General features: G+C 38.4%; 1 protein-coding gene across 1 annotated transcript; it reads left to right on the top strand.

Moving 5' to 3' along the window:
• Window positions 1-8,443: 8,443 nt before the first annotated feature.
• LOC136069720 (uncharacterized) lies at window positions 8,444-12,691 on the top strand. Its single transcript, XM_065778520.1, has 3 exons — window positions 8,444-8,729; window positions 11,256-11,838; window positions 12,022-12,691. Exons 1-3 carry the CDS (start codon window positions 8,444-8,446, stop codon window positions 12,689-12,691), a joined length of 1,539 nt encoding a protein of 512 aa, XP_065634592.1.
• Window positions 12,692-15,548: the final 2,857 nt, after the last annotated feature.

Genomic DNA, 15,548 nt, shown 5'->3' with positions numbered 1-15,548 from the left:
GCCCCTTAGTCCACCGAAACCTCTTCTTTTCTTGGTTCATTGTTATTGACATCTTTGTGTTTGTCCTGTGTGTTTGTTAAAATTCCCCAGTGAATAATTTGATTTAGATTAACTTTTTTCTCTTCTCTCTGAATCTTGGGTTTTCCTTTTCCAAATTTAGGACTCAATTTCTGAATAAAATTTTGTTATTGAAATATAATCTTCTCTACTTATGCAACACAGTAAATTCTCATTAACCTCCACTACCAATTGAGTTTGGTCCTGTGCTGTATTATTGCTTTAGTTTATGATTTCATTGCTGCATTTGAATTTGGAACATGATATAATCAAGGAGAATAAAGTTGTAATGGGGTTGAAATAAGGTGTACATATCTTTAATCTGTACATGCATGGTATTTGGGGGTTGAGTTGCATTGCCTTATTGTGTGTTTGCTCTTCTTGCATCTATGGCAGTTGAGAAAGAACATTTTTTTTTTTTTGAGAAGTTGCAAAAGAACTTGGTTCAAACAAAACATTTTTCATATTCTAAAAGTGACAAACTTCTGTTTTCATGGATTTTTAAAAGATAAAATTTAGTTATATTTGCATTTATGGTATAGAGTGACATAAAAAATAAAAATAAATAAAAAACTTTTTGGCAGGTCCTACTCTGTTTTCTGGATAAAGGGCTGCATGCTTAACTGCATCAAATACAGGTTTGTTAACAATTTCTGTAATTTTTTTAAAAAAATTTACTTCTGCATTTGTTTTCTACCTATTAGGAATAATTCTTTCTATTAAATAAAAAGAGAAATATTCTTTCCCAACTTTTGCTAATACTGTTGTTGGGTATTGTTAGTGCTACTTTTGTTAGGTTTTTGCTAATACTGTTGTTGGGTATTGTTAATGCAACTTTTGTTAGATTTTTGGATTTAATTTTGTGAATTACTATTTGGGTTCATGTGGCTACCACTTAGAAACTTGATTTTACGATATAGTTTCTCTTCTAGATATAAATTAAAAATTCATAAGGAATTTTAAATTCTGATTCTTTTTGGTTTCCATTTGGAATTTATAGGTTCTAATTTGAACCAAGATGGAACCACAATAGACTTTGAGATTGTATATTTAAACTTTTAGGGGCAATTGAACTTTGGGTTTGAATTTTTTATGATTCATTTTGTGGTGGGGTTGTGCATTGAGATTAGAGTTTGGTATTGGTTTCTTTTGAATAGTGGATTTGGGTTTGATTTAGAGGTGGATCTGTGAATATGAGGTCATATGTTAGATATTTTTATTGATTTAGTAGACTATTGGTGGTGGGATTGGTATTGAACTTGAACTTGATCTTAAAGTTTTGGTATTTAACTGTTGAAGACAATTTCAGGTTTTGCAAATGGGATAGGTTTATATAGTAGAAAGGAGATGAATTGAATCACAATGTTCTTTGAGATTATGTATTTGAAAGTTTAAGGGATATTGAGAAGAAGGTTTGATTTTTTTAAGAATTTATTTCATGGTGGGTTTGTGCATTGAGATTAGAGTTTGGGATATTCTTTGCAAACTTTGTAAGGTTGAATTTAATCAATCGTTTAATTGGGTTTATTCCGTGACCAATTTGCTTGTAATTTAGCACTTAGCAACCCTGTATTTAGGTGGAAAAATTGTAAGGGTAGTGTGTGAGAAGATGTGAAAAAAAGCTCAAGAGTGTGCAAGAAAAACAGAGTCTCGCAGCTAGGACTCACGGGTGGCTCGCGACTGGCAAGCCGCAAAAGGCAGGCACGTGAGAGGTACACTGGGAAGCTGAAGGGTCGCGCCAGCTGTCACGCTACAGGACAAAAGTTCTAGTATGGCCAGGCCGTTACGTCGCAACTTGATTTCGCGACTTGGCCAAGCCGCGAGTTCAAGTCGCCAACTTGCCCTGTTTGGCAAAAACTGACGTTTTGCATTCCCTTCTCACCCTACTATATATACACCCTTATACCCATCATATTGAGACAGCTTCCAGAGAGAATTTTGTGAGAGAAAACCCTAGAGAAATACAAGATTGATTCATCCCCAATCTTCATCTAAAGAGACTCTACAAATTCCTCTACTCTCTTCCTCTCCATTGTCATACCCTTGAGAGGTCATTTACCAAACCCTTGTCTCACCACACCCACGTCTGTGAGAAGGTCCATTTGGTGCTTTGGGAAGCAGTTTGGAAAGGAACCAATATACATTGGTTGATGCTATGGTCAAGTAGCGGAATCCAGGAAGCTAAAGAAGAAATAGGTTCGGCATAACCTCGTTGGAGCAAGAAGCTTGGAGGGCTTAGGTACTTGGGTAGATTAGGCTTGGAGGGTCTTTTCTTGGCTATGGCGAAACTTAAAAGGGGTATCAGTGTTTGATCCTGTCTCTCATCGTTTTCGTATCTCCTGCAATGTTGTCTTTTGGGAACATCGCTCCTTTGTCAAGCTCTCTCACTTCCGTGCCTCCCTATCTTCCTCCTCTATCTTATATCTTTTTCCAAATGAGGCACATATTCCTTCTGTAGCTATTCCTGATCCTCCTGTAGCTGCTCTTGATTCTCTTGTAGACTTTTCTGTCTATCCACCAGATATCCTTAATCCCTTTCCTAGTTCACCTTTTAATGAACAGGTGGAAGATGAACAAGGTAGAAGATGAGCTACCCAACCTTGAGCTTGGGTCTCCTGCTCTAGCTCCACTTGAAGATCTTGCACAAGACATTCCACCTCGTCCCTCAACTCGGGTAAGATCCATTCCTATACATTTACTTGAATATCATTGTTACACTGCTCTTGCTACACTACACAAGTCTCACACCTATCATGAGGCTTCCACTGACCTTTATGGAAGATTGCAATGAAAGAGGAACTTGATGCATTATCTAAAAACCATACTTAGGATTTGGTGACTCTCCCTCCTAGGAAATTTGTGGTTGGTTGTAAGTGAATCTATAAGATTAAGACTCACTCTAATGGGTCCATTGAGCGTTACAAAACTCGTCTTGTTGCAAAAGGTTTTACACAGGAGTATGAGATTAATTATGAAGAGACCTTTGCTCTAGTTGCTTGTATCTCATCTATTCATGCCCTCTTAGCTATTGCTGTTGCCAGTAAATGAGACCTTTTTCAGATGGATGTCAAAAATACATTCCTTAATGGGATTTAAGTGAAGAAGTTTATATGTAACCTCCTCCTGGTTTCTATGTTGAATCAAACAAAGTTTGTCACTTTCGACGTGCACTTTATGGCCTTAAACAAGCTCCACGAGCTTGGTTTACCAAATGCAGCTCTACCATCTCTCGTTTGGGTTACAAGACCAGTCATTATGATTCTTCCTTATTTCTTCATTGCACTAACAAATGCATTATTTTACTTCTCTTGTATGTGGATAATATGATCATAACTAGTGATGACCTCAGTGGCATTCAAGAACTCAAGGATTTTTTAGTCAGCAGTTTGAGATGAAAGAACTTGGACATCTCAACTACTTCTTGGGTCTTGAAATCACTCATTCTATAAATGGAATTTATATTACTCAAGCCAAGTATACCTCTGAACTCTTGTTTCGAGCTGAACTTACTGATAGCAAGACTGTTGACACTCCAATTGAGCTTAATGCACATCTGACTCCCTCAAGAGGGAAACCATTGTCTAATCCTTTTTCTTTACAGACACTTGGTTGGTAGCCTAGTTTATCTCACTGTTACTAGTCCAGATATTTTCTATGCTATTCACTAGGTGAACCAGTATTTGTCTACTTCACGATCGACTCACTATGCTGATGTTCTGCGCATTCTTCGATACCTAAATGGCACCCTCTTCCATGGTCTTTTCTACTCTGCTCAGTCTCCTCTTGTTCTCCATACATTTTCTAATACTGATTGGGTAAGAGATCCCACTGATCGCAGGTCCACCACTGGTTATTACTTTCTTCTTAGTTCTTCTCTGATTTCTTGACGAAGCAAGAAACAAACTCATGTGGCCCGCCCCAGTACTAAAGCAAAATATCGTGCCCTTGCTAATACCACATCTGAGCTCCTTTGGCTACAATGGCTTCTTAAAGACTTAGGTGTGTTCAAATCTTCTACTACTCCTCTTTATTGTGACAACCAGAGTACCATTCATATTGCGCACAATGATACCTTCCATGAATGGACTAAACATATTGAGATCAATTGTCATTTTATTCGTTATCATCTTGTCCATGTGCTCTCAAGCTGATCTCAGTCTCCTCTAAAGATCAATTTGCAGATATCTTCACCAAGTCGCATTCTAAGGGACGCCTTTGTGATTTGGTTGACAACTTTAAGTTGGTCTCACATCCATCTTGAGTTTGAGGGGGGCTGTTAACAGTATATAATGTTGTGGACTTTAGAGCCAACTAAATTACTTGTATAGACACATTCTTGTACTATACTTTGCTTGTATGCACAATATGCCTCCTTATAAAGGCACTCATGTATATTCTATTATTTGTGAAATACAATACAATCATTCATATTTCTAACATACCATGTTAAATATTAGTTATGATATATTCTATGTTGAATATGCTTGAATATATGCAGAAGAGAGAAGCATAAAATAGAAACACAAGAACACAATGCTTACGTGGTTCAGCCTTACGGCCTACGTCCACGAAGGAAATCCTTAAGGCTACATCTTTATTATATATGAATGTAGTACAAAACCTATGTTACAATGAACCATAACATGGGTATATATAGTAGACTAAACCCTAAACTAATAGACTTCAAATATAAGTAGAAGACTTGACTTGCACACAAAGTAGAATTAGGCTTGAGCTTATGCTAATAGACTAATATATCTCTAACACCTCCTCTCAAACTTAAGACAGAAACTTAGTGAGATCTTGAGATTTGATTAGGTTGAGAAGATTCAAAAAAAAAAAAAAAAAAAAAAAAAAAAAAAAAAAAAAAAAAAAAAAAAAAAACCTTTTTTCTATCAATTATTATAATTACTACTGTTTTGTGGGTTTTTTTTTTCTTTTTTTTGGCCATTGTGTTAACGTATATAATGTTGTGGACTTTAAGCCCAACTAGATTACTTGTATAGTACACATTCTTGTACTATACTTTTGCTTGTACTGCACACATATGCTTCCTATATAAAGGCACTCATGTATATTCTATTATTTGTGAAATACAATACAATCATTCAATATTTCTAACATGGTATCAGAGTCATTGCTCTAACTTTCTTGTGTCTTGCAATCTAGTCTTTGTTGGTATTTCCCACTACCTCAACTTCTTCGATCAGTAAATCTTTTCCGTGCTCTCTACTGACTGCTCCACCGCCAGAAGCTCGATCACCACCACCAAGATCACTACCTTCGTCGCATCTTCCACATAAGACCTCCGATTAGGACATAAGACATATCACCGTGAAGATTTTCAACTGATCTACATAACACCGCTGGAATCATCATCATCTGACCTTACACGCGCTGCCATGCGTCGGTCAAATATTCGGCAGTTTGTTCTACGCATTTCACGCACCTTCAGTATTGCTCTGATCATCTTACTGCCACCATTATCTGAATCATCTTTCTTCGGTCTACATCATTGGAGAAGAATCGACCTCATCGAACTGGCCACGCGCCCTCATGTGCTGCTGAAGAATTCTGCCACGTTGTCTACGCGCCTTTCGCACTACACGTGTCGCCGTCCCTACTGCTGCTAACGTCACTCTACCATGTCAGCCCTAGCTGACGTCATCACCCAGTTAGCTTGCTGACATCATCCGTTGACCTCCTTCGTTGACCGTTGACTTTGACCAGGTTTGACCGTTGACTGTTGTCAGGGTTGACTTTTTGCAGTCTAGGTGCTCCTTGCTTAGTTTTCGCGTAGATTTCATTTTTGCAGTCCATTTTTGCATATTTTACTTCTAAATGAAGAATAAAGACAGGTCTTCTTCTTGTTGCAAAAATTGTCACCAACAATCCAACAAACATTTTTACAATTTTTACAAACGTTTTAGCCACAATATTAAGACTTGCTCATCACAACAAATTAGTTGTTTCAATTTATGCTACTACTGTTGCTAACACTAAGAGCATCCAACCAATGGCTCTCGTCTCTATACAGTCTAAATTTTCAGGATGCACTTTCACCATGTCCACAGATGACCTTAAAAACATCATCACCAATGTCATTCGTATGGTTGGTAATGCATCTTATTCTTTTTCTCTCTTAGCTTTATTTGGTATGTCTCGTTCCTCTTGGCTTATGAATTCTGCTTGTAGCAATCACATGACACCTTACTCGTCCATATTTTCTAAACTCAAACCTGCACCACACCCTTTTAATATTCGCACAGCAAATGATTCCACAATGTCTGGTTATAATATAGGTTCTATTTCGACCTCCAACCTCTTGATTCCTGGGATCTTTAATGTTCCTGACCATTTTTACAATTTATTTTTTGTGGGACAATTAGCTAAATTAGGTTATCGCATTATATTTTATTATTCTTGGTGTATTGTGTAGGATCTGAGGATGAGACAGGAGCTTGGGATCGGTCCCAAAGTTGGGCATATGTTTTCTGTGGACAACCTTCGTCTTCCACTTATTACTCCTGTTTATGTTGTTGCAGCTGCTACAGTTTCTTCAATTCCTTCCCTTGCACTTTGGCATGCTTGACTTGGTCACGCATTTTTCTCTCGAGTACAACAATTGGCTTCTAGAGGTTTGTTAAGTTCAGTGTCTACAAAAAATTTTCACTGTGTTTCATGTCAATTAGGAAAACAACCAGTTTTGCCTTTTAATATTAGTGAATCAATATCCACTGATATCTTTGACCTTATTCATTTTGATGTTTGAGGACCTTTCTCTATCTCTAGTATTGGTGGGTTTCAATATATTGTTGTCTTTGTTGATGATTACTTTTGCTATAGCTAGATTTTTAATATGAAACATCATTGTGAATTATTGCAAGTATATTCTAATTTTGCAAAAATGGTTGAAACTCAATTTTCCAAATGCATCAAAAATTTTCGATCTGATAATGCTCTTAAATACACTCAATATGTTTTCCAAGCTGTTTTGCATTCCTATGGCACTGTTCATCAACTAACTTCTCCAGGTACCTCTCAACAAAATGGTAGAGCCGAAGGAAAACTTCGTCATATTCTTAACACTGTTCGTGTTCTCCTTCTCTCTACCAAAGCTCCTGCTCCTTTTTGGGGCGAAGCTGCTCTTCATATTGTTCATGCTATTAATCGCATTCCAAGTCCTGTTATTCAAAATCAAACTCCATATGAGTGCCTTTTTGGGTCACCTCCAGACTATCACCACCTTCGCTCCTTCAGTTCTGCTTGTTTCATTCTTCTTTAGCCACATAAGCACAACAAACTTAAGCCTTGGTCAAGACTTTGTTGTTTTCTTGGCTATGGCGAAACTTAAAAGGGGTATCAGTGTTTGATCCTGTCTCTCATCGTTTTCGTATCTCCTGCAATGTTGTCTTTTGGGAACATCGCTCCTTTGTCAAGCTCTCTCACTTCCGTGCCTCCCTATCTTCCTCCTCTATCTTATATCTTTTTCCAAATGAGGCACATATTCCTTCTGTAGCTATTCCTGATCCTCCTGTAGCTGCTCTTGATTCTCTTGTAGACTTTTCTGTCTATCCACCAGATATCCTTAATCCCTTTCCTAGTTCACCTTTTAATGAACAGGTGGAAGATGAACAAGGTAGAAGATGAGCTACCCAACCTTGAGCTTGGGTCTCCTGCTCTAGCTCCACTTGAAGATCTTGCACAAGACATTCCACCTCGTCCCTCAACTCGGGTAAGATCCATTCCTATACATTTACTTGAATATCATTGTTACACTGCTCTTGCTACACTACACAAGTCTCACACCTATCATGAGGCTTCCACTGACCCTTTATGGAAGATTGCAATGAAAGAGGAACTTGATGCATTATCTAAAAACCATACTTAGGATTTGGTGACTCTCCCTCCTAGGAAATTTGTGGTTGGTTGTAAGTGAATCTATAAGATTAAGACTCACTCTAATGGGTCCATTGAGCGTTACAAAACTCGTCTTGTTGCAAAAGGTTTTACACAGGAGTATGAGATTAATTATGAAGAGACCTTTGCTCTAGTTGCTTGTATCTCATCTATTCATGCCCTCTTAGCTATTGCTGTTGCCAGTAAATGAGACCTTTTTCAGATGGATGTCAAAAATACATTCCTTAATGGGGATTTAAGTGAAGAAGTTTATATGTAACCTCCTCCTGGTTTCTATGTTGAATCAAACAAAGTTTGTCACTTTCGACGTGCACTTTATGGCCTTAAACAAGCTCCACGAGCTTGGTTTACCAAATGCAGCTCTACCATCTCTCGTTTGGGTTACAAGACCAGTCATTATGATTCTTCCTTATTTCTTCATTGCACTAACAAATGCATTATTTTACTTCTCTTGTATGTGGATAATATGATCATAACTAGTGATGACCTCAGTGGCATTCAAGAACTCAAGGATTTTTTTAGTCAGCAGTTTGAGATGAAAGAACTTGGACATCTCAACTACTTCTTGGGTCTTGAAATCACTCATTCTATAAATGGAATTTATATTACTCAAGCCAAGTATACCTCTGAACTCTTGTTTCGAGCTGAACTTACTGATAGCAAGACTGTTGACACTCCAATTGAGCTTAATGCACATCTGACTCCCTCAAGAGGGAAACCATTGTCTAATCCTTTTTCTTTACAGACACTTGGTTGGTAGCCTAGTTTATCTCACTGTTACTAGTCCAGATATTTTCTATGCTATTCACTAGGTGAACCAGTATTTGTCTACTTCACGATCGACTCACTATGCTGATGTTCTGCGCATTCTTCGATACCTAAATGGCACCCTCTTCCATGGTCTTTTCTACTCTGCTCAGTCTCCTCTTGTTCTCCATACATTTTCTAATACTGATTGGGTAAGAGATCCCACTGATCGCAGGTCCACCACTGGTTATTACTTTCTTCTTAGTTCTTCTCTGATTTCTTGACGAAGCAAGAAACAAACTCATGTGGCCCGCCCCAGTACTAAAGCAAAATATCGTGCCCTTGCTAATACCACATCTGAGCTCCTTTGGCTACAATGGCTTCTTAAAGACTTAGGTGTGTTCAAATCTTCTACTACTCCTCTTTATTGTGACAACCAGAGTACCATTCATATTGCGCACAATGATACCTTCCATGAATGGACTAAACATATTGAGATCAATTGTCATTTTATTCGTTATCATCTTGTCCATGGTGCTCTCAAGCTGATCTCAGTCTCCTCTAAAGATCAATTTGCAGATATCTTCACCAAGTCGCATTCTAAGGGACGCCTTTGTGATTTGGTTGACAACTTTAAGTTGGTCTCACATCCATCTTGAGTTTGAGGGGGGCTGTTAACATATATAGTGTTGTGAACTTTAGGCTCAACTAAATTACTTGTATAGCACACATTCTTGTACTACACTCTTGCTTGTATTGCACATATATGCCTCCTCTATAAAGGCACTCATGTATATTCTATTATTTGTGAAATACAATACAATCATTCGGTATTTCTAACATACCATGTTAAATATTAGTTATGATATATTCTATGTTGAATATGCTTGAATATATGCAGAAGAGAGAAGCATAAAATAGAAACACAAGAACACAATGCTTACGTGGTTCAGCCTTACGGCCTACGTCCACGAAGGAAATCCTTAAGGGCTACATCTTTATTATATATGAATGTAGTACAAAACCTATGTTACAATGAACCATAACATGGGTATATATAGTAGACTAAACCCTAAACTAATAGACTTCAAATATAAGTAGAAGACTTGACTTGCACACAAAGTAGAATTAGGCTTGAGCTTATGCTAATAGACTAATATATCTCTAACACCTCCTCTCAAACTTAAGACAGAAACTTAGTGAGATCTTGAGATTTGATTAGGTTGAGAAGATTCTGTAAGGTTGAATTTAATCAACCATCTAATTGGCTTTATTCTGTGATCAATTTGCTTGTAATTTAGCACTTAGTAACCCTGTATTTAGCTGGAAAAATTGTAAGGGTAGTGTGTGAGAAGATGTGAAGAAAAGCTCAAGAGTGTGCAAGAAAAACAGAGTCTCGCGACTAGGACTCGCGGGTGGTTCGCGACTGGCAAGCCGCGAAAGGCAGTCACGTGAGAGGCACACTAGGAAGCTGAAGGGTCGCGCCAGCTGTCACGCTACAGGACAAAAGTTCCAGTCTAGCCAGGCCGTTACGTCGCGACTTGATTTCGCGACTTGGCCAAGCCGCGAGATCAAGTCGCCAACTTGCCCTGTTTGGCAAAAACTGACGTTTTGCATTCCCTTCTCACCCTACTCTATATACACCCTTATACCCATCATATTGAGAGAGCTTCCAGAGAGAATTTTGTGAGAGAAAACCCTAGAGAAATACAAGATTGATTCATCCCCAATTTTCATCTAAAGAGACTCTACAAATTCCTCTACTCTCTTCCTCTCCATTGTCATACCCATGAGAGGACATTTACCAAACCCTTGTCTCACCACACCCGCGTTTGTGAGAAGGTCCATTTGGTGCTTTGGGAAGCAGTTTGGAAAGGAACCAATATACATTGGTTGATGCTATGGTCAAGTAGCGGAATCCAGGAAGCTAGAGAAGAAATAGGTTCAGCGTAACCTCGTTCGAGCAAGAAGCTTTGAAGGCTTAGGTACTTGGGTAGATTAGGCTTGGAGGGTCTTCTGCTGTTCATGTATCCCAACTACATTCTTTAGTGGATTATTTGACCGCTTGGAGGACGGCGGAGAGGTTTTACGCCGAGGACTTCGGTTTCCTCTTCGATAACACATCGTGTGTTGTTCGTGTGTTTGCATCTTCTTTCCCTTTACCTTTGCCTTATATTTACTGCTGTGGATGTGTTTATATTTAGCTTAGATTGTTCTATCAATTCAGTTATAAGCTTGTTATCATATTCCGCACATAAATTGTTTGATATAAAGCTTGAATTGGTATTTTTGTTATTTGGGATCTAAACGTTCAAAGGTGTTTTATACCATTTTTGAACTTTCAATTGGTATCAGAGCGGGTGCACTTGTTGTGGTTTTAATACCTGAGTGTGATCCTTGACCCCTTGGTGAGATGGATAGGTCTCAATCTCTCATTGCTCCGCCATATTTTGATGGTAATAACTATGCTTTTTGGAAAGTCTGAATGAGGGCGTTTTTGTGTTCTATGGATGAAACTGTGTGGGATGCAGTTGACATAGGTTGGACAAAGCCAGTGGATGCTAAATCCACTTGGGACAAGGCAACTCTTGCGGCAGCTAATGCAAACAGTAAAGTATTGAATGCCATTTTCTGTGGTATCTCTCCAGAAGAATTTCATAGGATCTCTCATATTACTGTTGCTAAAGAAGCATGGGAGATTCTGGAGATGACATATGAAGGAACCAAGAAGGTGAAAGACACTAAACTTCAAATGCTGACCACTCGTTTTGAGCAGCTAAAGATGGATGAGGATGAGTCTTTTGACACCTTCTATAGTAAACTAAACGAGGTGGTCATTGGAAAATTTAATTTGGGGGAAAAGACGGAAGAATCTAAAGTTGTAAGGAAGATTCTTCGGTCACTACCAGAAAGTTTTCGTGCTAAAGTTATAGCCATTGAAGAGAGCAAAGATCTTGATGAAATCAAGGTTCAGGAGCTAGTCGGTTCTCTACAGACATATGAGTTGTCTCTTCCTTCAGCAAAGGAGAGCAAATCCTTTGCTTTTAAGACAATTGATGAGAGGATAGGGTCTCAAGAATCTTCAGAAGAGGATACAGTAGATAATGATGTGGCGTATCTTGTAAAAAACTTCCAGAAATTCTTAAAGCTCAAGAATAGTGGAAAATTTGGTGACAAAAGAAAATTCCAGAGTGCCGAAAAAGAGAAGAAAGTCTTCTGAAGAAAAGATGGTAAAGATTCCCAATCCTCACAAGGAATTACATGTTTTGAATGTAATGGGCATGAGCATTTTAAAAGGGAATGTCCAAACTACTTGAAGTCGAAGGGAAAGGTGTATGCCACCACTTTAAGTGATTCAGACTCATCAAATTCTGATTCTGACGAGAGCTGTGATGGAGAAGGAAATTTCTCCGCATTCATGACCATCGCTCATGTGGAATCCTCAGATGGCTTGGATACACTTGTGAAAGAGCTTGGTGAACATTCTGATTTGGAATCTATTGGAGTTGTAGAGGAATCTGAAGCTGAAGAGGATGAAGGTACCTTGAGTATTCAAGAGAATTACACTTTACTTCTTGAGAGATCAGGTGAGTATGCAAGGATTGCAAAGACGGCAGGAAAGAAGATGAAAAGGGCTGAAGAGGACTATAAAAGTTTACTGTCTAGATATAAAGAGGCTAAATGTGAGATTGAGACACTAAATGGAGAGTTATCGGAAGCTTACACCAAAGTAAGATTCCTTGAGCAAGAAATGGTGCAAGCGCAAGCCAAAATTGAAAGGGTCTCCTCTAGAAAGCTGGAAGATGTTATATCGTCTCAAAAACATTTTTCAGATAAGTCCGGAGTGGGGTATACCGGAGGAAGTAGCTCATCAGCCAAAGCTATCAAAGAAGTGAAATTTGTGAAGGCCAAAGAGCCTACTGTAGAAGAAACCATTCCTAAGAATGTTGAGGCCAAGAAGAAATAGAATGTGGCAAATCAACGGGAATTCAACAAGTCCCGAAATCAATCTGAAGTCAGATTTAGAGCTAGAGGAAGATCTCTTCCAAGACAGCAGCAGGGTCCTAGAATAAACTATATTTGTCACTATTGCGGACTGCAAGGACACACTAGACCCAACTGTCAAAAGCTAAGAGCAGACAACAATGCGAGTGTACCTCGGTCACGAGGAAGAAGAAATGTCTTGAGGTCTTGGGGTGGTGAGCAATCAAAGAGCCAAAACCATGATCCCGGAATGGCGGACGTGATGAAAATGATTGGCGCCTTCACCACCTGCTTGGAGAGCTTCAACAGGAGGTTTGAAAGTCCTAACTCTCGTACCCGATCCATCAAGGATATCACTCCAAACGCACGTGACGTGTGGTTGACAAAGGGTACTCATACATAAGCATTATAACATGTCCATGTATCAATTCTTCGTATGATTTGTGGATTAGATTGGTTAGTTGCTTTGTGTTTGAGCATTTGTGGTGTTTGTGTTTAAAATGTTTTTATTCTTTCTGTTTTTGATATTTCTTCTACTGTCTTTGTGTCAAAAATCCAAAAACACATAAAAAGTTGAAAATCCAAAAAGTTTGTTCACTTTGTTGAGTTTTGTCTCCAAGCATGTTTTGCCCTGTACCTTTGTACTTATGATTTTGTGCATTTAACGTGCTTAGCTTGTCTCTCTTGCACTCATATCTTTGTGGAAGAAATTCTAAAATCTATGTGATTGTTGTAAACAGATCTTCAACCTTGTCATGAATGATTAGTGAATGGTTTTGTTGATCTGGGAAAGTGAGGAAAGTGACCAAAATAAAATGTGAGATGCTCAAAAAGTCAAAGGCTAACTCATCAATTGAAATATCAAAAATTTCAGGCATCTATCTCACAATGAGATTCTCTTTGCTCAAATGTTGCAAACAATATGTTGAATATGGAGTCAAATGAAAAGTTTCAAAGTATTGGTATCAAGTACTTGTGGGAGGTCATATATGCATGTTTCTATAATTGAGATAGGTCACATTATCTAGTGCTAGTTGTGTATGCCTTGATTGAATTGATCATTGAAGCTTCACATTGGACTAAGAACTATCTCATTTTTGATATCCACACACATCACACAAGTCTATGTTCAACGAATGCCATATTCATTTGTGTGATTGTACTTGTTTAAATGTGTTTTCACATGCTCAATCTTAGTGGACAAACACAAAAAGATTTTTGAGTATTTTTGTTTTGTTTTTGGAAAGTACTTTGTTTTTACAAAATTGTGAAATTTTCTCAAAAACAGTGGTACCCTGTTTTGGCGACTAAGTCGCGGGTCAGCACAGTCGCAAGCCCCAGTCGCGAGCTCAGTCAGAGATTTTCGCGACTTACTGGCGAGTTACTACTCTAGTCGCGAAAAATACTTAGAAAATTTTTGAAAAATTTGTGTTTTGCTCTTTTCGCGGCTCATTTTGGCGGCTTGTTCGCGGGTGGAAGGTCCAATCGCGAGGGTTACTCAGTGATTTTCGCGGCTCAGCTCGCGACTCCTTCGCGACTAAACCTTCCAGTCGCGAAAAACACTTAGAAGATTTTTCTAAAATCTTTCCTTCACAGTGTTTCGCGGCTTGATCTGGCGACTTACTGGCGACTTGGATAAGTCGCGAAAAACGCGTGTTTTGCGTTTTAAAGACAGTTTTTAAAATCGTTTTTTCAATTTTCCCTCGATTTTTAGCGACTGTTCATTGCCTTCTTCACTCTCTCTCTCATAGCTTTCGAATATCACTGAAAAATCCCTCATTTCTGCATCATCTCTGTGCAAATCTTCTAGGAAAAGGTATGGGCTTTCTTGTTCTTTACTCCATTCTCATGATTTATGAAAAATTCTCTTGAATCTCTGTGTTGTTCTGTTCGGATTGCTATAAGGGTATTCTGATCTGTTATGCTTAAAATTGGAGTTTTGATGGTGTGGGTTGTTCTCTTTTGGTAATGCCTAGCTTCTTGGGGTTACTCTGTTATGGTATTCCATTTTTTTTATCTTCTCATTCATGGTTTTCATGTTTGTCATTTGTTTCTCTATGGGTATGTCCTTTGGGTATACTGTGTGTTGGATGCTATGTGATGTTTTCTCAAATGTATTGTGTGCCTGTCTTGTGTGTGACCTTGGTTATGTGGTTCAATCTATTCTGTGTGTGTTTTTACACATCTTGTGCATGATCCTGCTTCTAGGGATTAGCTTTCACACTTCATGTTCTGTTGGTTACATTTCAGTGATAGCTGTTTTCATTTGTCTGAATGAAAATTTCATCTTTACAGACTGAATTTGGTTAATCTGTTGGTCATCATCTATTCTTGGTTTGTGTTGTTGCTCAATACTCTGTTCTTCCTGAAAATTACATGGTCACTAATTTGTGTATATTTCCACATATTGTCTTGTGCCCTTGTTGTGAACTTTTCTGAGTGTTTACAGATGGCTTCCACATCCTCTAAGAAGAAGACTCCTGCTAAGAAGGCTGATAAGAGATTAAAAATGGATAGCAACCTGTTTAGATCAGTCAAACATTTTGAGAGATACAGAGATTCCTTTGTAAAAGGAACAATTATCCAGGAGAGATTTGTGGATTTGCATGACTTGAGGGATACATTCATTCCACAATGCTTTGAAGGAAGAGGCTGGGAGAAACTTCTGGGTGACTTACCTTTAGTGTGTGAACCTCTTATCAGAGAATTCTATGCCAATGCTGTGATAAGGGAGGAAGAGTTGAGTTGTTGGGTGAGGAAAAAGGAGTTTACCTTAGATGCTCATGACATTGATAAGGTTTTGGGACTGGAGGGTTTAGAAGATTATGAATTTACAAACT

The sequence above is a fragment of the Quercus suber genome, unplaced genomic scaffold, assembly GCF_002906115.3.
Source record: "Quercus suber isolate HL8 unplaced genomic scaffold, Cork oak 2.0 scaffold_185, whole genome shotgun sequence".
Taxonomy (NCBI): domain Eukaryota; kingdom Viridiplantae; phylum Streptophyta; class Magnoliopsida; order Fagales; family Fagaceae; genus Quercus; species Quercus suber.
The sequence above is the reverse complement of the archived record's forward strand: the minus strand, read 5'-3'. Positions and strand labels throughout refer to the sequence as shown.

Bases quoted from the DNA above. Each gene is read 5' to 3' on its own strand.
- LOC136069720 (XM_065778520.1), top strand. From the start codon at position 8,444: ATGATCATAACTAGTGATGACCTCAGTGGCATTCAAGAACTCAAGGAT. The intron at 8,730-11,255 runs GTTGGTAGCCTA...TGTGGGATGCAG, and splicing joins TTTTTCTTTACAGACACTTG to TTGACATAGGTTGGACAAAG. The intron at 11,839-12,021 runs GTATCTTGTAAA...GCATTTTAAAAG, and splicing joins ACAGTAGATAATGATGTGGC to GGAATGTCCAAACTACTTGA.